At 37.5% G+C, this 24,883-nt stretch overlaps 1 protein-coding gene across 2 annotated transcripts in view; it reads left to right on the plus strand.

Moving 5' to 3' along the window:
* Positions 1-24,883, plus strand: part of CCDC6 (coiled-coil domain containing 6) — a gene marked incomplete at its 5' end in the record, with an annotated part of 48,832 nt that overhangs the window by 15,406 nt on the left and 8,543 nt on the right. For both annotated transcript variants that reach the window (XR_013922384.1, XM_080348293.1), the window contains 6 exons: positions 4,616-4,765; positions 9,363-9,491; positions 14,413-14,516; positions 15,987-16,147; positions 18,282-18,438; positions 21,873-21,973. Coding sequence is in view for 1 of the 2 variants with exons in the window: in XM_080348293.1 (XP_080204419.1) it covers positions 4,616-4,765; positions 9,363-9,491; positions 14,413-14,516; positions 15,987-16,147; positions 18,282-18,438; positions 21,873-21,973 (802 nt within the window). The remainder of the gene's footprint in view (positions 1-4,615; positions 4,766-9,362; positions 9,492-14,412; positions 14,517-15,986; positions 16,148-18,281; positions 18,439-21,872; positions 21,974-24,883) is intronic.

Genomic DNA, 24,883 nt, shown 5'->3' on the forward strand with positions numbered 1-24,883 from the left:
TGAAACACGTGTTACTGAAGTCGTGTCCAAAGTGAGAGCTGAAACTAAAATGCAAGAACTTGTTCGTGTCAGATCGCTGTTAGTGTTGTACTGATACCAACTAAGGGGTAGGTATTAATTACAATTGTTGAACCTTCTTAATTACTGTGCAGTATCAGGAGGTTTGTGAATCTTTTGGAAGAACTACCTGGGGAGAAAAGGGTGTATAGAGAGCTGTGATTTTTTTAAATTATTATTATTTTATTAATTATTAGTGCTGCTAGGGCAGTGTGGTTGGGGTATGGGCCAGTGATACAGGAAGATGACATCCCACCATAAGCAGAAGTTGCTGCATGTATGAGAAGCAGGAGGGCAGAAGGAAATCTGGCCGCATGAATTTGGGCTGCTAAAGGTGTATTTTCAGGAAGAAGAAGTGAGAGCAGAAAAAAGAAAATTAACACTAAACTTTTCACAGTTTATGCTAGTATATGCGGCTTGTGGAAAAATAACTTCGAATGAGATTAACTACCTAATATGTTACTCAGGTAGTATAGAAAGTTTAGGAGAAATATGATTCTTAATTATTTTACAGTTAACTCATTGAAGTGTAAGATCACAAGGACAGGTTTTTACGATGCTTCATGCATCGGCTCTACTAGTGATCAGGATTTCACATGCTACTGCAATAGAAATAATAGGATTTTTTTTCTTCATCCTAGAAAATCCAAGAGGTTTTGTGTGGTTTATGTGCATGAAGTGATTTTTTCACCCTCTTCATTCTTGATTTCTTGCAAAGTAACATGATAGTCTTTGCCATTTATGGTCTTGACCACAACAATTGCAGATTTTCCTTGGTGGATGCATCTGTAAAATGCTCTGAGTTAGCTACATGTGGAGGCTGGAGACACAGGAGACAGATGGATGTGACTGTGGTTATACAGAAAATCTGTGGTGAAAGCAGATTGCTTGTTTCAGGTTTCCAGAGACTGACCGATCAGGTGTTATCATTTTATCTCACTCAGCGCCTTAGCAATTTGTTTTGTAGTATGGTGCACAGAACAGAATGAATTGCTGTTAGTGTTTTTGGATATTAAATGTGATATGGATAACAGAGGAAAAGCAAGAATTCTGTACCCTCATAGAAGACCTGCTGTCTCTGATTTCCATGCTCTGTTTCTCTGTTGTTGCTGATCATATCAGAGCCACTTTTCAAAAGCAGATACTTAATGAAAAGACAGATTGTCCATATGGATACACAATGCATACACATCCAGAAGAATATTGCAGTGACAGAGTCTGTGCGGGAAATAATATTAAAAACTGATTTTTAATGAATGTTTTACAACATCCATTTGGTTATGGGCTAAATGAGTAACAGAAATCAAGATTTTAGGCAATATAAGGTAAACATGAATGATTATATTACTTAAAATAATTGAACTGTCTCCAAGTAATGAGTAACAAGATGAAGGGAAAGTTTCAGAATGAAATTATGTGGATTTAGAAGAAATGTTGCAGAGCAACTTAAACAGGTCTAAATTGTGGCCGTTCATTCTTAGTTTCCATGTGACAGTGCTCTGCCTGTGTGGTGCACTTGTGTAGGAAGCTGATCCCGGAAAGAAAGATAGGAGAAGGAAGGGAAAGGGTTAGTTTTTGGGTGTCTCCTACCTGTGTTGGCTGCAGGAGAACCCATGCAAGCACAAGTGAGAGGCATTGCTTTTGGCCAGGAGTGGGTTGGGATCTTGGCAGCCTGTGTTCACCTTGGCCTGAGCACCCATCATTAATGTAATGCCAGGATCTGGCTACCAAGTGTTGTGCGGGCTCAGTGCTGTAATAATGTGATTTTAAAGCTTTTGGTTGGTGCAAAGCATGAGCAGAACAAATCTGTGCAAGTTAGAGGTGAACAGAAATCAAAGTAGAAACATCCTGATTCTTTTCTAGTTGCTTTCTAAGTTTAGGTAATTTTAGTGTATTTTATTGCGTTGTGGTTTAACCTCAGCTGGCAACTAGGACCATGCAGCCACTTGCTCATCCCTGTATGGGATGGGAGAGAGAATCACAGAGGGAAAAATAACTTGTGGGTTGAGGTCGGAACAGTTTAGTGGATCAGCAAAGGAAAATAATAATAATAATAGAAAATGCAAAACAAGTGATGCACAATGCAGTTGTTTACCACCTGCAGCACCGATAGCCCATTCATTCCCAAGCAGCAGTATTTGCTCCCTGGCCAACTCTGGTTTATACACTGAGCATAACATCATATGGTAAGGAATAACCTTTTGGCCAGCTTGGGTCAGCTCTCCTGGCTTTGCTCCCTCCCAGCTTCTTGTGCACCTGGTAGTGCATGAGAAGCCAAAAAAAGTCCTTGACTACCCCACAACAACCAAAACATCAGTGTATTATCAGCATTCTTCTCATAGTAAATCGAAAACACAGTTACTAGAAAGAAAATTAACTCTATCCCAGCTGAAACCAGGACATACTGTCTGAATCAGTTGAAATCCTGTGTAGTGAAGGCAATGGATGAGTTGATTTTGGAAGAGCATGCGTGAATTTTAACAATTTGAGGACAAAGAACCCTTGCAATTTGACTTGTTTACTCTGTTCCAAAATGTCTCTGAAGACGTAACATCGTTAGTAGCTCTAACTAAAGCCACAATTAGAAAGCAATAGATGATGTTATTGAGATCCGCTAGATTCCTTCAGTTTTAATCCTCTGAGATGTGAGCTGACAATTTGCCATTTCTCCACAGCTCTGGGACAACTCTACATTGTCTTGATGTGACAAGTCATAATACCAATGCTGAGCCTGCTGGAATAGCAGTTTGCTGCTGCACAAACATTAGAGAGGAGGTGCTGTGTAGGACCTATGTTCCTAAGCTAATAAACTGTGCCAGACCTTTCTTCTTCTTTTATTTCCATTTTTTGTTTATTTGGTTTTGTTTGGGTTTTTCTTGTTGTTGTTGTTGTGGGTTTTTTTGTCATGTTGGGTTTGTGCTAGCTGTGCTGGTGACAGATAGAGAACAGGAAAGGGCCAAGAAAAGAATGCAATGGAGACGGAAGCAAGTGGGTCTAAAGATGTGAAGAAAAGGACTTGAAGGAAGGAGTACTCAACTGAGAAGTTTCCAAAGCACTGCACTGGTGGTATCATGAGGAAAATTTACAACTGTCCTACTGTTCCACCAAATATAAAGGCACTTAATTTCTTTAAGTAACTTCTCTTGTAGACATGTTTAATTGTTTCTTGGGCTACTAGGGGACATATCATTCCAGTTAAAAGATCACTGACGTAATGAAATCTTTCAAACATTTTTAAGTATGTATAAAGAGATGGTTATTTTGGCACATTTTGGGCAGAAGATTATGTAAGCTAAGCTTTCAGTAAAAATCTAGTTATGCTTCTGTTGCAGCTCTTCAACTTTTCTCTCTTAAATTTGACTGAAGCAAGACCTACTGAATCTTGACATATTGTAGGCTGTAAGCTGGTGTCATTTTATTAGAATTGGGGCAAATCACAAATCTGCAGTTGAAGTGATGGGGATTTTATTGCAGGGGATGAAAACACTCCTCAACACTCCATTGTCTCATTTGTTAAAGCTGGTGGCTTGGGAATTCTGTGTTTCTGCCATTCTGTTGTTCTGGACTTTGTTTGGACTGCAGGATTAATAGTTGGCTCTATCAGTTTGTAGCTGTGATCCTTCATTTGCCCATATGAAATAGCCTTTGTGGCCTTTCAGGGCAGACTTGCAAAAGATAACTTCTGTGTTCCATTTTTCAAGTTCCTAGTCTGTACATTAAAACAAACAAACATTTGAACTGCAGGGAATGACAGGCTGGGTTGCTGGGGAGCAGTGCCTGGGTACTAGAGGGAACTGAAATGGGAATTGTCTTCTCCAGCGATTCTTCACAGGGAAGATTTCCAGAGTAGCTGTCTCCTCTTGTGAAATTTAGGAATCCTCAGGGTAAAGCTACCACATGGCATTTTTTTAAAGTTGATGTTGAATGTAGTGAAGTAACAGTTCTGAGAAGTAATAGAAGTAGTTCTCTTGCGCTTGTGGCTGGGTAGAAATCCTTGTGAGATGAACCGTGCTGCCTGTGGCTCAGAAGCAAAGCATATCTGGGTGAAAGAATAAACGCACTATTTGACTCCTAGAAAGCAGGGCTGGAATCTGAGGGGTCTGGAAAGAAGGCACAGTGCTGAATGCAGCAGTCTCAGCGCTCTGCTTCAGCTTGCAATGGAGCACATTTGAAGAAAAGTTTGGTTTTAGGAACAGAGTAGGTAAAAGTAGGTGTCTGTGAATCAGTAGTGCTTTTATAGAGTTTAAAATTTTGGGGAATTTGTGCATCCAATCCTTAACGTTCTGTGATTCTGTGATGTGGTTGGGCGGTGGCCACTTTAAAGCACTGGTGTAGTTCCCTAAGTTGAGAGACTGGGAACAAAAAAAGAAGAAAGGTGCTATAATGTTAGAAAAGGGGACGCTAACAGCACTTAGATCAAACCTACTGTTCTCTGGGAGGATGGGCAAGATTAAACAAAACAACAGGTGGGGGGCATTTAAAGGGGAATGGAATAATTGCAGCTTTTAATGTGGAAACTTGCTGCCTTTTTTCTTAAAACTGTGTCTTTACTTCACAGCAAGCAAGGGCAGAGCAGGAAGAGGAATTCATCAGTAATACTCTATTTAAGAAGATCCAAGCTCTGCAGAAAGAAAAAGAAACGCTTGCAGTAAACTATGAAAAGGAAGAGGAATTTCTCACTAATGAGCTCTCAAGAAAGCTGATGCAGGTAATTGCCTTTACTGGTGTTTCTCCCAGGAGCCTTGCAACAAACTGGTGGCTGAACTTTTTTGTTCATGTGAGTGCAGTAAGAGGGATGTGGTCAGGTTGTAGCTTTTGTAAAGCTAACACTTCATAGAAGCAAAGTACAAGAAGTGTAGTGGGTAAGCTCTTAAAATTTTTTTTCTTAATTTTTCAAGTATTTACTACTCTGTGGCTGTGTCAAAATTACTGCCATATTATTCAGTTGAAAGCCACCTGGCAGAGAGACTTTTTTCATAGGGCCTTTGTGGTTTTTTTGCTTTGTTAGACCTTTGTTTGTTGCAATAGCAGGGGCTTATGCATCGCATTCAGAGTGGCATCTGGAATGAGCTCCCAGAGAGTTAAAACGTTTTAAATGCGAAAGCTTGTCTGCCAGAGCACGAGCCTCAGCGTTCCTCGCTAACAGCCTAACAAGAATTTCCCAGCTCAGCATGATGTACATTACTATTATAAAACACTGAGTTACATCAGGTTTTCAGTATTGTAAGAAATTAATTTTGAAACCTTTTACTATATGCCAGATTGATTCTAAACATACATGGTAGCACACAAAAGAAGGTGTTTTCACTTGAATAATACAGTCTTCCTGTTGCCAGGCTTTCTGATGCCATACCTGTTTATAACTGTGTGACATTAACTTTTACTGCCTTTACAAGCCAAATAAATGTGTGCTTTTGCAAGTTAATTTTCCTTTGTTTAGCATAATTTTTAATTGTCTAGGCTGAATACTGCAGAGATAAAGGAGCATATGCATCTGAACAGAGGTTTTGGAGTAAACAAAAGCTTTTTATCTCACACGTTCCTGATGTACATAAGGTTTTTAAGTTCTTACAAGCCTTATATACATTCACTATATTTTCCCTTGTACTTACTCTAATTACATTTTTGTCTATTTGGCTAAGAATTTAGAAAGTCTGGAACCATAAATTTTTAGAGTCCTCAATCTTTAGTCATTCTAGAATGGTAGTAATATTTTGCAGAGTATCATTAGGAGTGTTTTGACGCAGGATCTGTTCTTGTGGACATGGATGTGTAAAGTTATTGACTTGAATATTGAAGGAGTAAATATTGAAAATTTACCTTCTGTGAAGCAAGGCTGCCCAAAATAGTAATTTTTAATATTGTTTGAACTTAAAGTCAATTTTTCTTTAAATTGTGCAACAGTACTTTTCAATATTAAATACAGGTTTTATTCAATACCCTTATATTTTTGAAAGTGCAGATTGGTCCAAGTATTTGCCCTTGAAAGTCAAATATTGTGACATACCAAGATAACAGCATAATGTGTAGTCAGGCAGATTAAGTAATTGGGAGGCTATACTGAACTGTTTCTCCAGCAAATCTGATTCTTGACAATTTTTTTAAAAATTATCAGTCTGTAAACATAAGCTATTGCCCTTCCTGCTTCCCAAAATATGATGCGTCAGCTCAAGATGTAAATGTGATTGTGCAGAATAAACGGAGTCAGCTCATCTATCAATTATTTGATGAACATCTGGACATAAAGAGGAGGCAAACTGCTGATATAAATTTGTTAATAAATAAGGCTTTCAGGATACAGCAAAGGAGGAATTGGACAAATTTGAGGGCTGGAGTACTATACTAAAAATAGAGTGCTCAGTACAAGGTACAAGGGCACAGTCTAGGGGAAAAATAAGGGTTGTTTTTTTAAGAGGTAACTTCATCCATTAGCTCTGTTATTTCATGAGAAGACTTTCTGCTGTCCCAGAATAAGCCAGTACAGTAAGGACGGTAAATGTGGTCCTACATTGTACCAGGAAACTTATTTCTTTAGAAAGAGAATGATATTACTGTAGTTGTGTAGGACTTATCTGAACTAATGCACGCACTCTTTCTGCTCCTAAGCTTTCTATTTGATAGCCCTGTTCTCACTTTAAAGTATTAGCTGTTTGTCCTGCACCAAACCCATCTCTGATGTTACGTAGCTGAGAATGCCCCCAGTATTTCCCCTACAGTTTTCATGTGCAATTCAAGGTCTATAAGACATTGTCATCAAGGTGACACAATCTAACACACATTTTCCTTCTCTTTAGTTGGCAGCTGTAGGTGCATCTGTAAACAGTTGTTAATAAAATTGCATATAATTAAAACCAGTTTGAAAATACTCTCTCTGCTGAGCAAAATGAACACTATCCACCAGTGTTTTACCAGTAGATGTTTTCTCATTGTTAGCAATTCTGGTTTTCAGTGTTAGGTTTTCAGCATTAACTGGTTTCTGTTTGGCTTGGGTTCATTTTGTGATCAAAGCCAATAAAAGTGAGAAATTATTTTGTGCGATTATGAGTGACAGATGCCATTAATATGTATTTTGTGGTGCGTTATTAGTATTTTTCTCCCACTTTTAATAAGCCAAAAGAGTGAAGAAGAGTAGCACAATAAAGTAGATTCATCAGAATGTCTGAGAGGGTTTTCATGTTACAAAAGTGTTTGTGGGTTTCTTTCTATTCACAGTCACTTTGCTTTCTAGCGTACTTATGTTAGAATCGGAACAGAATATATTCTGGTAGTAGATGTCTCCTGCCTCCATATGAGGTGGGATCTGCCCCAGCCACGTGCTTTCTGTAGCAGCATCTGCCTTTAAGCTGAGCAGGAGATTCTGGCCATGTGCCTTTTCACACAGTTTAATTTGCTGACTAAATATAAGCTGATTACAGCAACTGGCTTTGGTCTGAATTTTTTAGTTAGGTGAAAAAAAGTATTTGGCTTCTTTTAATGGAGCGTAATGAAGACTGATGGAAGCGCAGCAAGTACCTAGAGCTGGGTGGTGGTCTGCACACTCTCTGTTCCTTGGGCTCTTTGGCTTCAATCTCAAACTGTAGCTGCTGCATAGGAATGGGGAAGGAAAGGAGAGGGGCTTATGGAGTTGTAAGACTAAATAATGTCCTTTTCATATTAAACCTGTTTTTTTCCAGCTAAACTTAACTCTAGTACTTGAAATTTTTGATTATCAAACAACACAAACAATGTTTTGATTTAACAGTGCGAATATAAATTTTTCTTCTAAAGAAAACCTCACTTTGCAGCCCCCCATGTTCTCACACAAGAAATGAAATGGCTTTATTTCCAACTAGACAGGTTAACACGATTTCTTAACCATTTGATGTAGAGCTGCCATGATAGTCTCAGTGCTTATTATGTTGGAGTCCAAGTGGCTTCCTCCAGTGCATGGGAATTGCCATGAATGTCAGGGGCTTTGGAAAATATACTGTAACTTAATAAGTGAAAGGAATAAATCTCATTTATTTTTAACTACTATTCTGGTGTTTATTTTAATTTGTGAAAAATAAATATTGAAATTGTTAAGCCTTGAAAACTCAGTTGAACTGCAAAATTTATGTATATTGCCAAGTAGTTAAGTTAGTGTCTGCGTAGCGCTCTCTCCATACAAGCCTTTCTGCTCTGAACTCTCTGCCAGGCTGCATTTCACAGACCATTTTGTCTCTAAATAATATCAAAAGGAACTGAATTAATGAACTAGCAATTCTAGCTGGTTTAAAATCAGTCTCTGTGGAGATCCAGCAACCTTGACTTGTGTCCATGACTGTGAGGTGTGTCCCCGTTTCCTCAGACATTTAAACACAATGGTCTTAGGTATTGTTATGTGATAGCCAGGAGAACTGGCCTTGAAAATCAGCAGGTGGAAAAAAGTGCCTGCAATTTTCAGTGGGTGGCCAGAGCACGGTGTAATTAGACCATTGTCTTCTGGTGACATTTGCTTTTCTCTAAGTCAAATTCATGTGTTTGTACCATGGTGCCAGTTTTATCCACAGGAAGACTTGGATTCCTGTCTCAGAGGGATTCCATTGTGATTTTGACTTTAATGTTAAAAGTGACGCTACTCCAAGCCATAGTGTATGTTAGAAAGTGTGTGTGTGTGGGGAGGGTGTTTCCATCTCCTTGAGAGCTTTGGGCTTAAACATTTTTTTCATTGGAAATATTAATTGACAAAAAATTCCATTGAGTGTTGAGAAAATTTAGAACGTTGATTTGAAATAACCAGTGTTTTTATGGCAACAAAATCTTTTGACTCTTGACAGCATAGGAATAGAAATTAGCTTTATTATTTTTTACTTACTATCTTGTTACACAGCAATTTCGCTGGTATGATTTCAGTCCTCATTTTAAGCTTTCAGCTGCCTGGAAAAAGAAAATGCTAAGACCTGCGGTTTATACTTTGGGTGCTCTTGAGATGATGCATTTAGATTAAAATTAATGCTTTTGTGAACATTATTCTAGATTTTTTACTTTTGAAATGTCTGTAATTTTTATATACCGTATGGAATGTATGTATTTTTGACTAGACTTTATTAAATATTTGGAAATGTAGTTTACTTCCATCTGTTTTGTAAATGAAACAGTTTAAAATGTTGCTTTTGAGGCATCGTTGCATGGGTTGTGCATTTCGAAGTCTTTGGAGAAGAAGTATCAGTAGATTATTTAACGTGCAGTGAGAATAAACGTGTAAATGAATGTGTAAAAGTTGCATAATGCTTCACACTTTTATTTGCGTGTTTAAAATGCCTCCATGTGTCCTGAATTTTTAGCTGCAGCATGAGAAAGCTGAACTGGAGCAGCATTTAGAGCAGGAACAGGAATTTCAAGTGAACAAATTGATGAAGAAGATTAAAAAACTGGAAAATGATACGATTTCGAAGCAGCTCACCCTGGAGCAGGTAACTCCATACTTTTTGAATTATATGACTTTAAAACTAGGGATTCTGAAAAACAACCAACCAAACAAACACCACCAAAACCAACCAACCAAAAAGCAAAAACAAAACTTTGTTTGTATTAGATTTGATTTAATTTCTAAAATATGTCAGAAACTGGGCAATACCAAAAAGATAGAAAAGTCAGTGTGGCTTTCAAAGCAATAAATCATTGACATAATTTATTACATCAAACTTTGGTATTTTTTATGGCAATTATAACTTTTAGTAGCCTTACTACAGGCCTTCAGGTCGGCTGGACAGCTGTGAGTTTTGCAAACACAACTTTGTTTGTAAGTAATGCTTGTTGTCGCCGCTTATCAGCTTCTACTCCCACACTGCTAGTGAGGGAGACTGTTACTTCTGATAGCAGTTTAGCACAACCGTAAATCATATGTATGTGGTCTAGTTGTGCTATAGGTCACCTTTTTGTGGCAGTTTGGATTGCACAGGGCTCGATGTCAGATGTCAGTTGTGTGCATACTTCAAAAGATTTGAGATTCCGCTATGTCCAACTCCTTTTTTCCCTAGACAGCTGTGAAGATTGCAGAGATAAAATACCACTTGTTTTGGCCATGTTTCCACTGCAAGTTTAGACATTGGGACTGCTCTTATGTCTAATTTTAGGCATGTGCATCAAGGCATCTTGGAGGCGTTAGTAGGAGTTGTTTTGACTCAAAAGGAAAACCGGTGAAACATGTAGTCTTGTTCAAGTCCAATAATTTGTCTTTTGTAAATATAATAAGCTATTTCTGTGATTTTTTTTTTTTCCCCTCCCTGTTCTCATCAAATGTGGGACTTTTTTGTTGCTGTTAATCTGAGTTTCTACCATTTTTTTATAACTCACTGATTTCTGTTGTCATTGTGGATAAATTAATTAATGGCTATCTTAATGGTGCAATAAGTTTTCTTGATTCTTATGCTAGCATTCTATAAGGAGAGGTCTATGGAATAAATTGAAAAATTGAAAGGTAGGAAGATGTAGTTGCCAGCAAACCCGTGACCAGCATGAAAATTACCACGAGATTGAAATAACTCTCTTAGCCACAAGGTGGTGGTGGCGGCTGCTTAATCAAAATGCAGAGTGAGCTACCCGTTAAGCTGCTTAAGTCTTTGAAATGTTAGCATGAACCACAGCTGAAATCTTAATGGTATTTATTTTTGTATCATTGTTCCGAACAGACAGACATGTGAAATTGTAAAATTTGAAACTTGTTGCTGCCTTTGAATATCAGTGTTGGATTGTTCAGAAAGCTCGGATGCTTGAAGATCTTTCAGATATCTGGCCTTGAGAACTTACTTTGTTTACGAAGGTGTTAAATTTGGCTGTAACTCTTACTTCAGAATTCCACGCACATTGATGTGTAATGCAAAATACCTTTGTTTTCTCTTACAGTAAGATATAGTAAAGTTGAGTTACTTTGAACTTCAGCATGCTTCCTTCTCTTAGACAAATTTTTAAAAAAACATGTTGTACTAATTACCTAGCTGAAGCAATAGCCTTCGGGGCATGTGCTGAACCGAGCAAGAAGCAACCAAACGCTGTGAGCAGAGCAGTGTTGCCTTTATCATGCTCTTAGGGAGTTACAGAAGAGAGATTGCCACAACGCTTCAGCACAACCTTCGGGAGGCCTCATAAACAGGGCTTGGAAGGGTAATTCAGCAACGCTTTGAACATCATCAAGGGCTGCATTACTAGATCTGTCGCTGTGGTCAGTGAGCAGGTAGTTCCAACATATGTTCACTAAACTATTACTTTGAAAATATGGAACATGAATTATGTGTGCTTTGTGTTCTTCCTCCTCTACTCTCTCTTCTGAGCTGCTTGTACCACAGGTGATCAGTGTGTAGCCAGTTTGTCGTGGTGATAGTTGTGTGGAATCTTAATCCTAAATAAAAAAATAAGTTGGATTTTAAGGTTCAAATATTACTTGACTTTTAATTTTCTTAAGTCAACTTGAAGTGGCAGAACATTCTTCTCTGAAGGCTGCTGATGAAGAAATTTGAAATGTGACTATTTCATGAACTGAATGCATTAGTTAAAGTGAGCAATAGTGTTCTGTGTTATAGTTCAGTGGTTTGATGGGAAATAAGTAGCTGTCAGTTTTGTCCTACAGAGGCCAAGTTTGTGTAGTCTTGCTGTTACCCTTTATTTGCTTTTCTGGTTCATACACTACAGTGAGAAACATGAATTGATGCAGTTAAGAGATGAGAAATAAGGACTAAACTGCCAATAATCATCTCTTATGTCTGCTTCTCTGAAAGCAGAAGAACAATAAATGTATTAAATCTTCTGGAAAGATATTTTTTGGAGAGCAGCAAAGAATTAAAGCTACAAAGGGACGCGGATGAGAAGCAGAGAAGTGGAATTTGGGATAGTGGGCTTGGGCAGAGATCATATCCAACTGTCATGGATTTGGAAGAGTTCTGTGTCAGGAGGGAACAGTTGTGCTTGCTAGTAAGTTAGCAAGAAGACTGAAGAAGCGGTAATCCAGGAATACACAGACAATGGATATTTTGGCTGCCTTTGAAGTAAAACAAGTGTATGCTTCAGAGATGAGAAGAAATGCTATTGGATGGCAAGGAAACTTAAAAGGAATTTCTCTCTTCCTCTGAAAGGAAGATTAAGGTCCAAAAAAGCAAGCAATACTTCCTTGTTTCCCTGTTGTGATGGTAAAAATTGAATTATGTTTGACTGGAGCGTAACTTTGAACCAATATAGAATGACACTATTATTGACAGAGCTGCTGGTCCTGCTTCTTTTAGTTCAGAATATTATTACGTTCCTAACAAATTTATTGCCTGGAGTTAGACTATGTTTCAAAGTACATCTGAAACTACCTAGTCCAAAATAAATATGCCTGTTCTCTGAATTCACTGCTCTGGTCAGGATGTTGCAGTTGCTTCTCCTGTAGGTTCAGTTCAAGGTGTTAATCTCCTCAAAGCTTTAATATCCTGGCACTGGGAGGAACCGGGACAATACTCTAGATCAAGAAAGGAAGATTGTCACGTCCAGTGTGTTTTTGTCTTGCTGGAATTGTGGAGTTTTAGATCTCTGTTTCACAAGCCGGTTTCTTTGGTGTTTCATCAGAGCTTGTCTGTCAGCCTTCAGGGTACAACACAAGGCTCATTCTTACATTGTTGTTGATGATTTGACTTAGCCATTCTGCATGCTCACCTACATGCAGATTTCTAATCCATGGACTCTGCTGCCCTGGTGATGGTTGATGTAATACTAAATGTAATCTTGTATTTTTTCAAATCCAAGGTTATAAATAATTAGCTCTACCCTCAAGTTCTAGTGTGTTCTTCTTCCTACTGTTAAATGAAAGATTTCTTTTCACCAGTATGTTTTTGAGGGTTTGTTTGATGCTAGATCGATACCACAGTTGTAAAAAGACTGTGTCACAGCAGGTGAGCCTAGACCACACTGCACTAAACTGATGCAGAAACCACCACTGCAGAAGCGGTGGTCTGCAGTCAAAACTCTCTCATCGTGTGGAGAGAAGATCTGCATGTTGGTAATGTAGAGGCGTGGTGTGCAGATTCCCAGAATGTTTTGTGGCCTTTCTTGCCTCTGACCCCAAGCTCTGGCCACGCTGGCTGATGCAACGCGCCCCATGGCAACGCGCCCCACGGCAACGTGCCCTGCAGCTCCCAGGGCTGAGCCCTCACCCTCCTGCCACTCTGGCTCCTGCTGATCTCAGTTCTCATCCATGCTGTGAGGCTGAGGTGTGTTGCTCCTGACTGCTCTTTTATTGAAGTGTAAGTTCCTTCGGCTGCTAATGCACATCTGGAAACTCAGACACGGAAAGATCTATTAAACAGTGTTTCTTTTTCTAGCTATGTTCCCTATTACTCATCAATATATGTCTGCTATTACTTACAGTAACTAATTCCTTTATGCTTTAAAGAAGGAATTTGTACATTCATTAAACTTGCACTGTTACCTGAAGTTTCTAAGTTTAAATTTTGTTTGGGTATCTCTATTAATTTAGTGGTTAGCACAGAGCCCTTACGGATTTAGATACTGTAATAGTACTTCACTCAGTGATGCAGTAAACATATGAGGAAATCACTTAATCTGGTTTCAGTCTTACCATTTTGTAATTTGGGATTGTTTGCCCTTCAGAAAAGTGGTGAGCGTTAACTAAAACTTGCCTGGGAAAAATACCTCCATGCTATTTTCCACCTATAAAGGTGTTGGTCTGTTGCCATAGGTTTCATTATTGCTCACTTCAGGAGTTCAGCTGCCAGTGTTACTGAATAAGATCAGCTGTGCCTCTTAGTATTCTAGTGTATTCTTATTAATATTTACATTATATTTGTACTAAAATACTAATAATGGATTTCTTCATATGTGGTTCTACATTATATCTGCTTTTATTAGCTTATAGTAGAATCAATGATGTTTTTTCACACAGTAAGTGAATGGCAATAATGTCAATAACTCTGATTATTCCACTTAAAAAGTCGAAGATTTTTCCAAATAATAAATGTTGGTGTAGTGGACAGTAAATTCAGTTTGAACTTCAGAGACACAGGGAAGGAAAGGAGGTGCCTTTGAACAGGCTTCTCATGTCATCAGTGACCCCATGTCCAGGTTTCAAGCTCTTCCTTATTGGCCAGAGACAAAAAGTTCTGTGAGAAAAGCTTCTGTTAAGGAGATGACAGCTGTGCAACTCCTGAATCTCTTCATTTTTCAGTGACTCTGTGACCATTGTTCTGTGCCTGATTTTTTTTTTTTGCCTCTTCTTCACCATCTCCTCACTGTTGTAGAGCGTTGTGTAAAACAGTGGTGTCAGAGCACTGATCTTTCCTAATGACAGTTCCTTGCAAAAAATATATTTCCATTGTTTTCATTGATTGTTTTTTTCCTCTCCAGCTAAGACGTGAGAAGATTGACCTTGAAAATACTTTGGAACAAGAGCAAGAAGCACTAGTAAATCGTCTCTGGAAGAGGATGGATAAGCTTGAAGCAGAAAAACGGTTTGTCTTGTTGCAGTGTGTTTGTTGCTGTGGGAGAGGTAATCATTTAATACATAATGTTCTGGATTAAATATGTTCACCTCTGTCCCATAAGAGTTTTTCAATCTATGAAAACCTGGAAATTAAAGCAGTTGTAAAGCTCCTTGTTTACATGATGCCACATCCTTGGTTGCTTAATGCAGCTGAAATTAAATAGTATAAGAAATGACCTGGGAAAACTCGAAGGAATTTGCTGAATTTTTTCACTGCTGATAGACTCTTTTTAAAGCTTCTGGTTTGGGCTCAGCTTTATATCCATGGCCCAGAGAAAATAACATGGTATTTCAGTGTATTTGTTACATGAGAAGCTGTTGGGTTTTGCTTATCTGCTTGAAGAAAACTTCAGCTTTTTCTCAGTGGTGTACACTTATGTCATTGAGACTTCCCACTGCTTACTCAATAGGTGTTATGACAGTGAGATTGTATATTCTTGGGAAAACTGAGATTAAAAATATGTATTAAAGCAACTCTCTCTTTAATGTCGTTTTGTAACAAATCTGGTTTTGGAGAGAGTAGGGAAGGAGAGATGATTAATACCTTATTTTCTTCTGCATGTTTAAGGACAGTTATATTAGTGCAACTCTGAATCTTGGGGCTTCAGAAAACACGTGAGCCTGGGCAAATTGCAGGTTTTGTAGGCTGATTTTACAGAGCCCTGCTGTGTGGAATCGCTCTGAAGAGCTACATGTGATATTCAGCAGTGGTAAATCCATACCAGATTTCCAGGCTGAAAAACACTTAATATGTTAACTCCAAAAATCATAAGCTAGAACATTTATTATCTACCATATGCTTATTTCATTATCAAATAAGTTAATTGCTCCTGAATTTACAAGCAGTTATTTGAGATATTTGAAACCTTGACTATATGGAATACCTTTCTGTTTGGAGAATTGAAAAAAAAAAAGAAAAGGAAGACAGTTTGACTATGCTTCAGAAAAATCTCTGTGAAGATTTCTCTTTTGGTAATGGTGAAACATAGAACAACTTGTGTTTCACCAGACATACTTTACTCATTTTTTCATCTTGAATGCGTGTTCTTCCTGTAAGAACGTTAATGTAAAAACTCATAAGAGAGAAACTGAATTTGCGGAATGATTTTGTGGAATAAGTAGCTTTTGAGTATAAAAGTGAGGTAACTATACATAGTCCAGCATTTGTTTTTCCTGACCTGTATGCAGAAATATTTGGGAGCGTCTATGTCTGAATATTTTCGAAAATCCATCTGTGCTTGGACAAAAAGTTTTACCTTTTTTATTTTGAGTTGGGAAAGAAAGCATTGCAAATCCTTCCACAATTCTCTCCCCTGATCCAGTAGTTAAAGTAAATCTTATATACCTGTCAGAATCCTTGCAGTGTCTTGATGGGAGATTTAAGGGGTTTTCTTTTCATTAGAAATTGAAGGTAAAGTTTGAACTATTTTTCATACAGAATTTTGCAGGAGAAATTAGACCAGCCAGTGTCTGCTCCACCATCACCCAGAGACATATCAATGGAGATAGATTCTCCAGAAAATATGATGAGACATATCAGATTTTTAAAGAATGAAGTGGAGAGGTTAAAGAAACAACTGAGGGCTGCACAGTTACAGCGTGAGTAAACAACTTGTTTTAAATCTTTTTAAGTTTGTGTAATAGAAGATTTTTATATATACTTTCATGCGTTTGAATTGAAGGTAAAAGTGGAACAAAACAAGGTAAGTTTGGATTAAAACATTTTCATAATTGCAGTATTATTGCTCGTTGATGTATTTATAGTGCAGTTTGGTGTTTTTTTTAGCTTTACTAGAAGGGTGTCTGGAAGAATCAACAAATATTTCTTGAATATTTTGGGCCAGAAAAGATGTTTTTACTTTTTTCTTTTCTGAGACTTAGCAGTATTTCAACATACAGATTTTGCAAAACTTACTTATGGCCCGCTTTGTAAGGGTCTTGATATAAACAAAGAATTACTCAAAAGAATTAACAGCTAGCAAAATAAAGTTCAGTTGTATATAAGAATTTAACTTGGTAATGGTTGCAGCTACCTTTAAGTAATTGTTTGTAGCTGTGTTAGCCTAATTGTTCAGCCAGCTATTTGTTGTCACAATGTAGTAGAACGAGTAATCTTACTCTGTTCTTACCTATGTAAGATTGTGAAGGTGGACAGAATGAATAATGGTGTAGAAGTCCTTGTGTTTCTGTTGTGAAAAGTGTCTTGGACCCTTGACCAGAAGTGCAAATCCTTCTTGCCCTGCCTTTCAAGAGACGAGGCTGTGGCTCTGAGCACCTGCTCTCAGCTGCCTGGAAGGTTGCTGGCATCTACCTGTGATCTTTGCAACGCCAACCCTTGAGTAGATACCTACCCATATAGACAGAAAAATGCAGGCAAGTGGGAAATAGGCAATATTTTCCCCCCATAGTGTGCTGGTCTTTACAGGCTAACTGGAATGTTTCAGCCCTTGTTGAGAGAAATAGCTTGCGAAGGCAGCGGCCTTCTTAAAGACAATGGTGACAGGAGAGTGGTCTTCTGCAGAGGCCTTGTGCATGAGTTTGCGATATTAGTAATTTGTATCAGTTAAAAGAAGATAAGGACTGCTAGTCTCTGAACTTGCCAGTTCTATCTGCACTGCAGCCTTCACTTAGTGACTTCAGAACAAGAGCAAGGCCTTAGATTTAAAGTACTCTTTGTACAGATCTGAAATGAATCTTTAATTTCAATATTCTTTATTATTTTTAAGTGGTTTCTTTTTGAATTATAGTGATTTAAAGTAAAAATTTAGAAGGATTCCAAGTCCAGTTCTCATTGAAAATGAGATCTATGTTTAAAGGTACTCTTTCCCTTTGCGAACAGCCTGCAAGGAGAAGATGAAACTGAAATACAGTTTTCACTTGGGCATTTCCAATATGTGGTCATTAGAGAATCTCTAGCATTATTCATAAATACTTAATAAAATATGCTCCCTGAATTCTGATACTGGTGTTACATTTTGTCTTTCTGAAGCACATGTTCCATTTTATTTAAATAATCTGTCAAAATGATTTGTAGATTTCCATAATTTGGTTTTACCACTTTAAATAGCCCACATGTGATACCAGACCACTTAAGTGATGTTCGCTGAATTTGTTTAGAATTCCAAATGCAAATAGTTCTTTGTAGAGAGTACTACTTGTTGGCTTTTAATATTGATGCATGTTCTGCTGGTTAGTCTCTATGATAAAATGTGTAATTGAAAGAATGCTATAGAATACATACAAGGGAGCAATTTAATATGAGCTTGGGTGTTTGGAGTTTCAGAATTTGTTTTGTGCCTCCTCCTTCAAAATGGAAATATACCTTTTAAATAATTTCTTCTATGTGTTTCAGTAAGATCTTTGTAAATGTGGAGTAGTGTTGTTTTAATGGAGCAGAAATCATTGTATTTCTTCTTTATGGTTGTGTTTTTATTATTTTCTTAATGACTTTTTTTTTCCTTCCTTTTCAAATTAATTTAAGCAAATACTAAAAACTTTTTTTTCTTTTTACCTTTAATTTCCAAAATTGCTGTCAACCAGTAACTTCTTTTAGTATCTACTGTTCTGAATTAGGCTTTAAACTAATGACTTAGAGATGAGAATTTTGAGTGATCCATCCTGAGCATTTTCTACACTGTCTTTCTCGAAGTACTGGAGTAAAATTAGGCACAACGTATTTGCCTGTCTGTGAAATTGAATTTTAATAAAATTTTAACAAAATTCTGAATTTCAGATTCAGAGAAGATGGCACAATATTTAGAAGAGGAGCGACATATGAGAGAAGAAAACTTGAGACTTCAAAGAAAATTACAGAGGGAAATGGAACGTAGGGAAGCACTTTGCAGGCAACTGTCAGAAAGTGAATCCAGCTTAGAAATGGATGATGAAAGGTTTGTATTTTCCAGATATGTTGGCATTGAGTTTATTAATCAATAGTTATTCTATAATATTAAAAAAGAAGTATAAGTATTTATAGAAATAACGTGTATCTGGGTTTAATATAGGTGTCAAATTTCAGCATGGAGTATCCAGTATTCCAGGAGTATCTTCAGTAGGATTGTATCAAACTTGTACAGAAATTGCATTAGTTTTAACAGAAATAAATTATTTATATCTGAAGATTGCTTAAGGTTTTTATAATGTATATTGAAATAAGTATATCTGTGGAGTTGAGAGTCAGGATAATTTGATCACAGTACCTTTGTTGTGCCCCCAGCTTCGTAACTGCAAGGAATTCTGTGAGGCAGGAGCAACGTCCTTACTTGGGGCTAATTCTTCTTTTGTAAAAAGTAAAGTCTGTTCAGCCAAATACAAGGGGATAGTGAGTAAAGCCTTAGAGAGAGGAAGCATTTTCAGAACTGTTGGCTTGTCCTTGGTGTCCAAACCATAACATCCTTGATTTTTCTTTTTTCTGTTGCAAGCTGCAGTGCTTGCACTGACCTTACAAACAGTCTTGAGTTTGTCATGGATTAATATGGTGCCTTTTAGTGTTTTCTCACGTCATAGTCGTATGACAGTGTCATATCTTAAAAGAGGTTTTTAAGTACACTTCGAATAAACATTCCTATTTTTTTTGTCAAATGCTCATTATTTTGTACTGGTTTACATTATTTTGGATTTATAGTGGTCTTTTAAAAAAATTCTTTTGATATGGAGATATTTCTTCTTGGATCATCAGTATATTTGTTATAAGCCATCATTTCCCAGAAACAAAGTACCAGGTATTTTGTTTCAAGGAACACCCTTAAAGTTCAAGATAGTCATTTCATTTTAGTGAAATAAGAGGCAACTGACATATATTACAGTAGCATCTGGTATTAAGATGTAGTGAATGCTATCTAAATTAAATTGTTAGAAACGCAGGATTCTGGTGTTTGAATCTACTTTTATTAGCCTAATCTTTCCTGCCGATATTTACGTTATAATGGAAATCCAGTCAAAATCTAAATTTATGTGGATTACCAGTATTAATCCAAAAATGTAGAGTATCCTAATAATTTTTTTGTCAACCAATTGTAGGTAGTAGTAATCAATAAAATGCGGGAAAATTTGATTAACTATTCTGTACTTCTAAGAAATTTCATTGTCATGTTGATTTTCTTGGTACTACAAAGGCATGACAGAATCACTCCAAAACAGATACTTGCAGTGTAAGTAGTACAAGGTAAAAAGAAGCACAAAACAGATACTAGAGTGGTTAGTCTTAGGATAACTGTGTAGGCAGAATAATTGTGGAACTACAAGCAGTAATGATTTCTAAATGTAAATTTTGGTCAGCTTATGTTGTCTTCCTGAAAAAGATGGTGGTGATAGATCAGATATCCTTTTTTTTCAGTTCCATTCTGTTAGCTGACATTATTTAGATTATACATGAGCAAGACATTTTTTACACTGAGGATGGTGAAAGCCTGGCCCAGGTTGCCCAGAGAGGTGTTGATGCCCCATCCCTGGAGACACCCCAGGCCAGGCTGGACGTGGCTCTGAGCAACCTGAGCTGGTGACCCTGCTCATGGCAGGGGTGGCACTGGATGAGCTTTGAAAGTCCCTTCAACCCAAACTATTCTGCGATTCCATTATACTTATTTTTTGTAAATGAACGTGCTTTACTGAATGCAAAATACACAACTGTCCTAAAACTTGTATCTCTTGGCTAGCAATAGTTTTGTCTTCTCAATCCTCCATCCTGTTCTCTGGAGTAGTAAGGAAATACCTGAAACCAGGAAGCATACTAATGGTGCCCTGCTGTTCTATATCAGTCATCCAGGTACAAGGATTATTTAAAGAAAATTGTCTTTATGTGGCATAAAATACAGCTAAATCATAAAGACCACAGCCTTGCTCTCTGCATTGCCATTTACTGCATATTGCAGAGGGAGCCTAGTCAGTTCAGTTTCACTAACCTTGCCACTGGTAGCTCTTTAGAAAACTTATATTTAATTAAAATTTAATTTGACAGTTTGTTATTTTTCCATTGTTCCCTATTGCAGCTACTTTTATTACCTGATCTACACAAATTTGAACCAGCTTGGGTATCGCTACAGTGTACTGCATTTGTTAGATGTTGTGGCCTAGTAACTCTGAATACCTGAGTTAAAAATTAATAAGATGTAGTATGAAAACATAATTCAAATAGATTTATGAACTGGCTCACAGCCCACGAAGCAGTCATCATTGTGAGTTCCATCAAATAGGAATATTTTTAATGCTATTCCATGTTGTGCATTTTTTTCTGTGATCTGGAAATAAACGTAGCTACTAAGAATTTCTGAGAACACTGTGGTAGAAAGGGAGACAAGGAAGAGACAAAGGGCTGTTAGGTCGCTGATTTTCCATGCTGCTTTGCTGTGTCAAGAAACACAGCTAAATGTAACAATATAGACCCAGGTGCACTGGTGCAGGAGAAGGTGGGCAATGGAACCTCTGATGAGACAATGACTGAAAACTCTAGTTGTAGAGTGCATAAGCAAGTCAGCCTGAAAGCTGCCAGCCTGGTGCTGTGGAAAAAAAATACATAAAATTACTTTTGAGATATAAACAGTAAGTGGAGCAAGTCGGAGCAATTGGCACAGTTGTTACCTTCTTTTATATAGCACTTGATGGCTGGGAAGAAGCTTCACTGTATTCAGTGAGTAAAGTACAAATAAATACCACTAAAATTATTACAGGTGTGAAAAAATGCCTTGTTCAGTTTGGCACTGTGAAGTGTGGGAGGTGTCTTGCAACACAACCTAGAAGTATTTGTAGTCTAGGTTCGAAATGTTTCACTGTTCCAGTGGCAAAAGACACAATGAGCACATGGCTAAACAAGGAGACCAGTGGAATGTAAGTAGGAAACAGGCCATGTTTTAGTCTGTGAGGCTGATCGGTTGTTGGAACAAGTTATCGATACTTTAATTATTTTTGTCGCCACTTTTCGTTATTTCAGGCTAGTGACGAGTACCCTTCTGGAAGATACACTCCAGCCAGACAAGCGATTGAGTTCAATGTATAAATTATGTGTAAAATGCAAGAATTTAGTATAGGTCAGATTGGATGACATGATTTGTACCTCTGGCCTGAATACGTGCTATTCTAATCGTATGCAACTTGTATGGTTTTAACTGCAAATGACCAGGATAAGTCCAGCTATTTCCATTGAAAATTAAAACAGTATCTGAGCCTTCAGCTGTGATGAAAGTTCCTGTCATGACTTCCTAAAGGTGACTGGTCCTTCATTAATCTAATGTGACTCTTATAGGAATTGAAAAAAAAGCACAGTGAAACATTTAAAACATGGCACATCTTAAAAGGTTTGATCTAATTATTCTTTACCTTTTTTTGTTAGATATTTTAATGAGATGTCTGCACAAGGATTAAGACCTCGCACTGTGTCCAGTCCTATCCCTTATACACCCTCACCAAGTTCTAGCAGACCTATATCACCTGGTAAATATTGAACCCAGTTTCTAAAATTATTGTATGCATCACATAGTAATGTGCCCTGTTACTGTATTTGGATCAGTAGCCTTTCAAAGCTAGTCTGGAGAAAAAAACATCACAAATAATAGCTTTGCCTTAGATGTCTTCTAGTACAGCCTGGTTTTAGATGGTTCTGTTTTACACTGTGAACAGATATTAAAGGTCAGTTAAGTAGCTATCACTTGAACTTTTATTTCTTTTTTGCTGTCTTTTTCTCTCTTATTGTCTCTTTTTTTTTTTTTTTTTTCCCAACAAGATGTATAGTTCAGACATTTCTAGAGTTTGGTGATAAACTAGTAATGAGACTGCTATTGTGCTCTGAATCAAAACTTCTTATAGAAGTCTAATCTTGAACCTGTTGGAAAAAAGTCAATTTCATTTTCTCTTTACTAGAGAAATGGCTTTTGTATTTCTGCTATTTTCTATTGTAAAACAATAACTATAAAATTAAGAGTTCCTGTCTCTAATATTTTGCATAACAAAAGCAAATTAACCTTTCCTGAGTTTGTAATTACTGAATGTATTTTTAAGTCAAAGGAAATGTATTTGTGTTACTAACATACTTATTTACTGAAATGTAAAATCCCTTAAAATTACAGTTGGATATGTATTGAAAGTTGTTGACTGTGGATGTTATATGGCAATCACAAACTCACTTGTGCATAAAGAAGCAGATCCTGCATGCCCTGCTTTCCAAGTTCACCCTTAGAACCTGTCAGACAGAGCCCTGCAGTAGGGGCAAATGAGATGTGCTCTATATTGACACATTCTGCAAGATGAGATTGAGCTGTTTTATTACACAGGTCTGCTAGAACCTATACAATGTCTTTAAACTCTTTAATTTTCAAGATTGACTTCAGTCTTTCAGAAGGATTCAGAATAGTTTTCATCCAGGTGTTTCAGAAGGAGTCAGTATTTGTGAAAACCAGCCATGGACAGATGCCATGTTACAGTGTTAGAGATGAGAGTGATGATAGAGTTTTTTAAAAGGTTTATTGGCTTCTGAAATGAGCCAAATCACTTGACTTTGTGTTTTACAAGATATGTTACCAGGAAAACGAGATGTTTTCTTATTCTTTTCCTGTAACTGGTTGTACAGAAACATAGTCGTGCTAACAGCTATTCAGGAGTAACTACTGTGGATGTTCATCGTTATACAGGTGCACCCTTCATAATAATGCAATATTCAACTGCACATCATATCTGCAGTCCCCACAGTGATTGTAATTAAAAGTATGTGTAGGAAAAATTATCTGGTAACTTAACATGCTAGATTACCTAGAAATGCACTCAGTTTCGATGCTGCTGTGTCAGTGCAGGAGCCCTCTGCCCATTTGTTCCTGCATTAGGGCTGAAGCACATTCCTTGTTCCCTGTGGGCTTTACTTCCCATCAGTAGTTGACCAAAGAATGCTGTGTTCTAGTGGGAATTACAGCCCCCAGACAGGGAATGCTGGAACACAGTCTGAAGCAGAGTTAAAAATAGCACAGCTGACATGATCATCTCTAACAGAGTTCACAATTTTGGTTACGTTGGTACAGTAAATGTTGCAGGCTACCACTCCTGCAGAGGCACCTACGTTACTCTCTTTCACATCTTATAAATTAATATCCACAGTTGGGAAGTTTCAGATTTCAGAAAAATAGAAGCAGCAATTTGTTAGAGAACTAGTAGGGAGTTTTGTACAGCTCTCTGGGATATCTGAATGTAGTAATGGATGAAAACAAATAGTTTTTTGAGAGTACTTTATATCTAAATTAGTACAGTAAGACACTCTCAAAAATATCAGCACAGAAAAATACAACAATTATATTTTGCATTAAGTAGTTGTATGACTTGGCATGTTTCATTTGGCAAATGATGTGCCTGAATTTGTATAAACGTAATTTGAAACGAGTCAGAAACGCTCTCATTTATACGAGTAACCGGTCAGCTTTAATGGGTCAGATTCTGGGTTCTGAATCCCAGAGCGTTTTGCTCTTGCAGGGCTTCAGATGCTGCTTCTGAGGAGTCTTCCAAGCTGAGATACTGCTGAGATTTGTAGCACAGTGCATGGAACTTTGAAGACTGTGGAAGTATTGCTACTCCTAGACATCTGGGGATTAGTTACTGTAATTACCAATTAGTCTTTAGTGTAGATAAACTGTTACATGCTTTGTTTGCAGAGATGAGCTACCTTGGATGTATGTGCACTGCTCTGCTATCAGTTCTTTGACTGCCATGTAGACTTGCATTTATAAAACTTCTGGAGCTGATTTATCTAGAAACAGTCCAAATTGCAATGTTGCAAAAGTGACTTAAAGAGTATTTTTTTGCCTTTTATTGTTCTGAGCTCTTGTCTCTGACTTGCAACACATTGTCACCTGCCTGAACATTGGTTTATTTCTTTGTGCTTACAAAAGCACTTAGTTATAAAACATGTGCTGTACAGACAATTAAATTGCAGGGTCAAAAAAGCAGATTAATTTTGTTAATCTGCATTGTTTAACAGCTCTAAAGTGACAGCGATTCTAATGGAGTCACTTTTAACTTGCACCAGACATCCATTGGGTACGTAACAGAATCGAACTTAGAATGGAAGGAAGCAAGGGGAGTATGTTTTCTTTTGTGACTTTATTAGTGATCTGACACATGGGTTTTGTTTTTCCTTCCTCCTCCACCAAGATCTTGTCTCATCAATTGTATTTACAAGCGCAGATCATGCAGCTGAGGGCAGAGCTGGGTGTTGGTGCATACTGTAGCTGCAGTGGCACGTTTTTGCCTTGATTTGGTGTTGAAGAAGTGTGAAAACTGTTAAGTCCCATGTGATGTTATAAAAGCTTAATAGTCCTTTAGAAACATTTTGGTCATAATTCTCCAAAGCACTTGCTAGACTCA

Source organism: Nesoenas mayeri (genome assembly GCF_963082525.1).
Source record: "Nesoenas mayeri genome assembly, chromosome: 7".
In the NCBI taxonomy this organism is placed as follows: Eukaryota; Metazoa; Chordata; class Aves; order Columbiformes; family Columbidae; genus Nesoenas; species Nesoenas mayeri.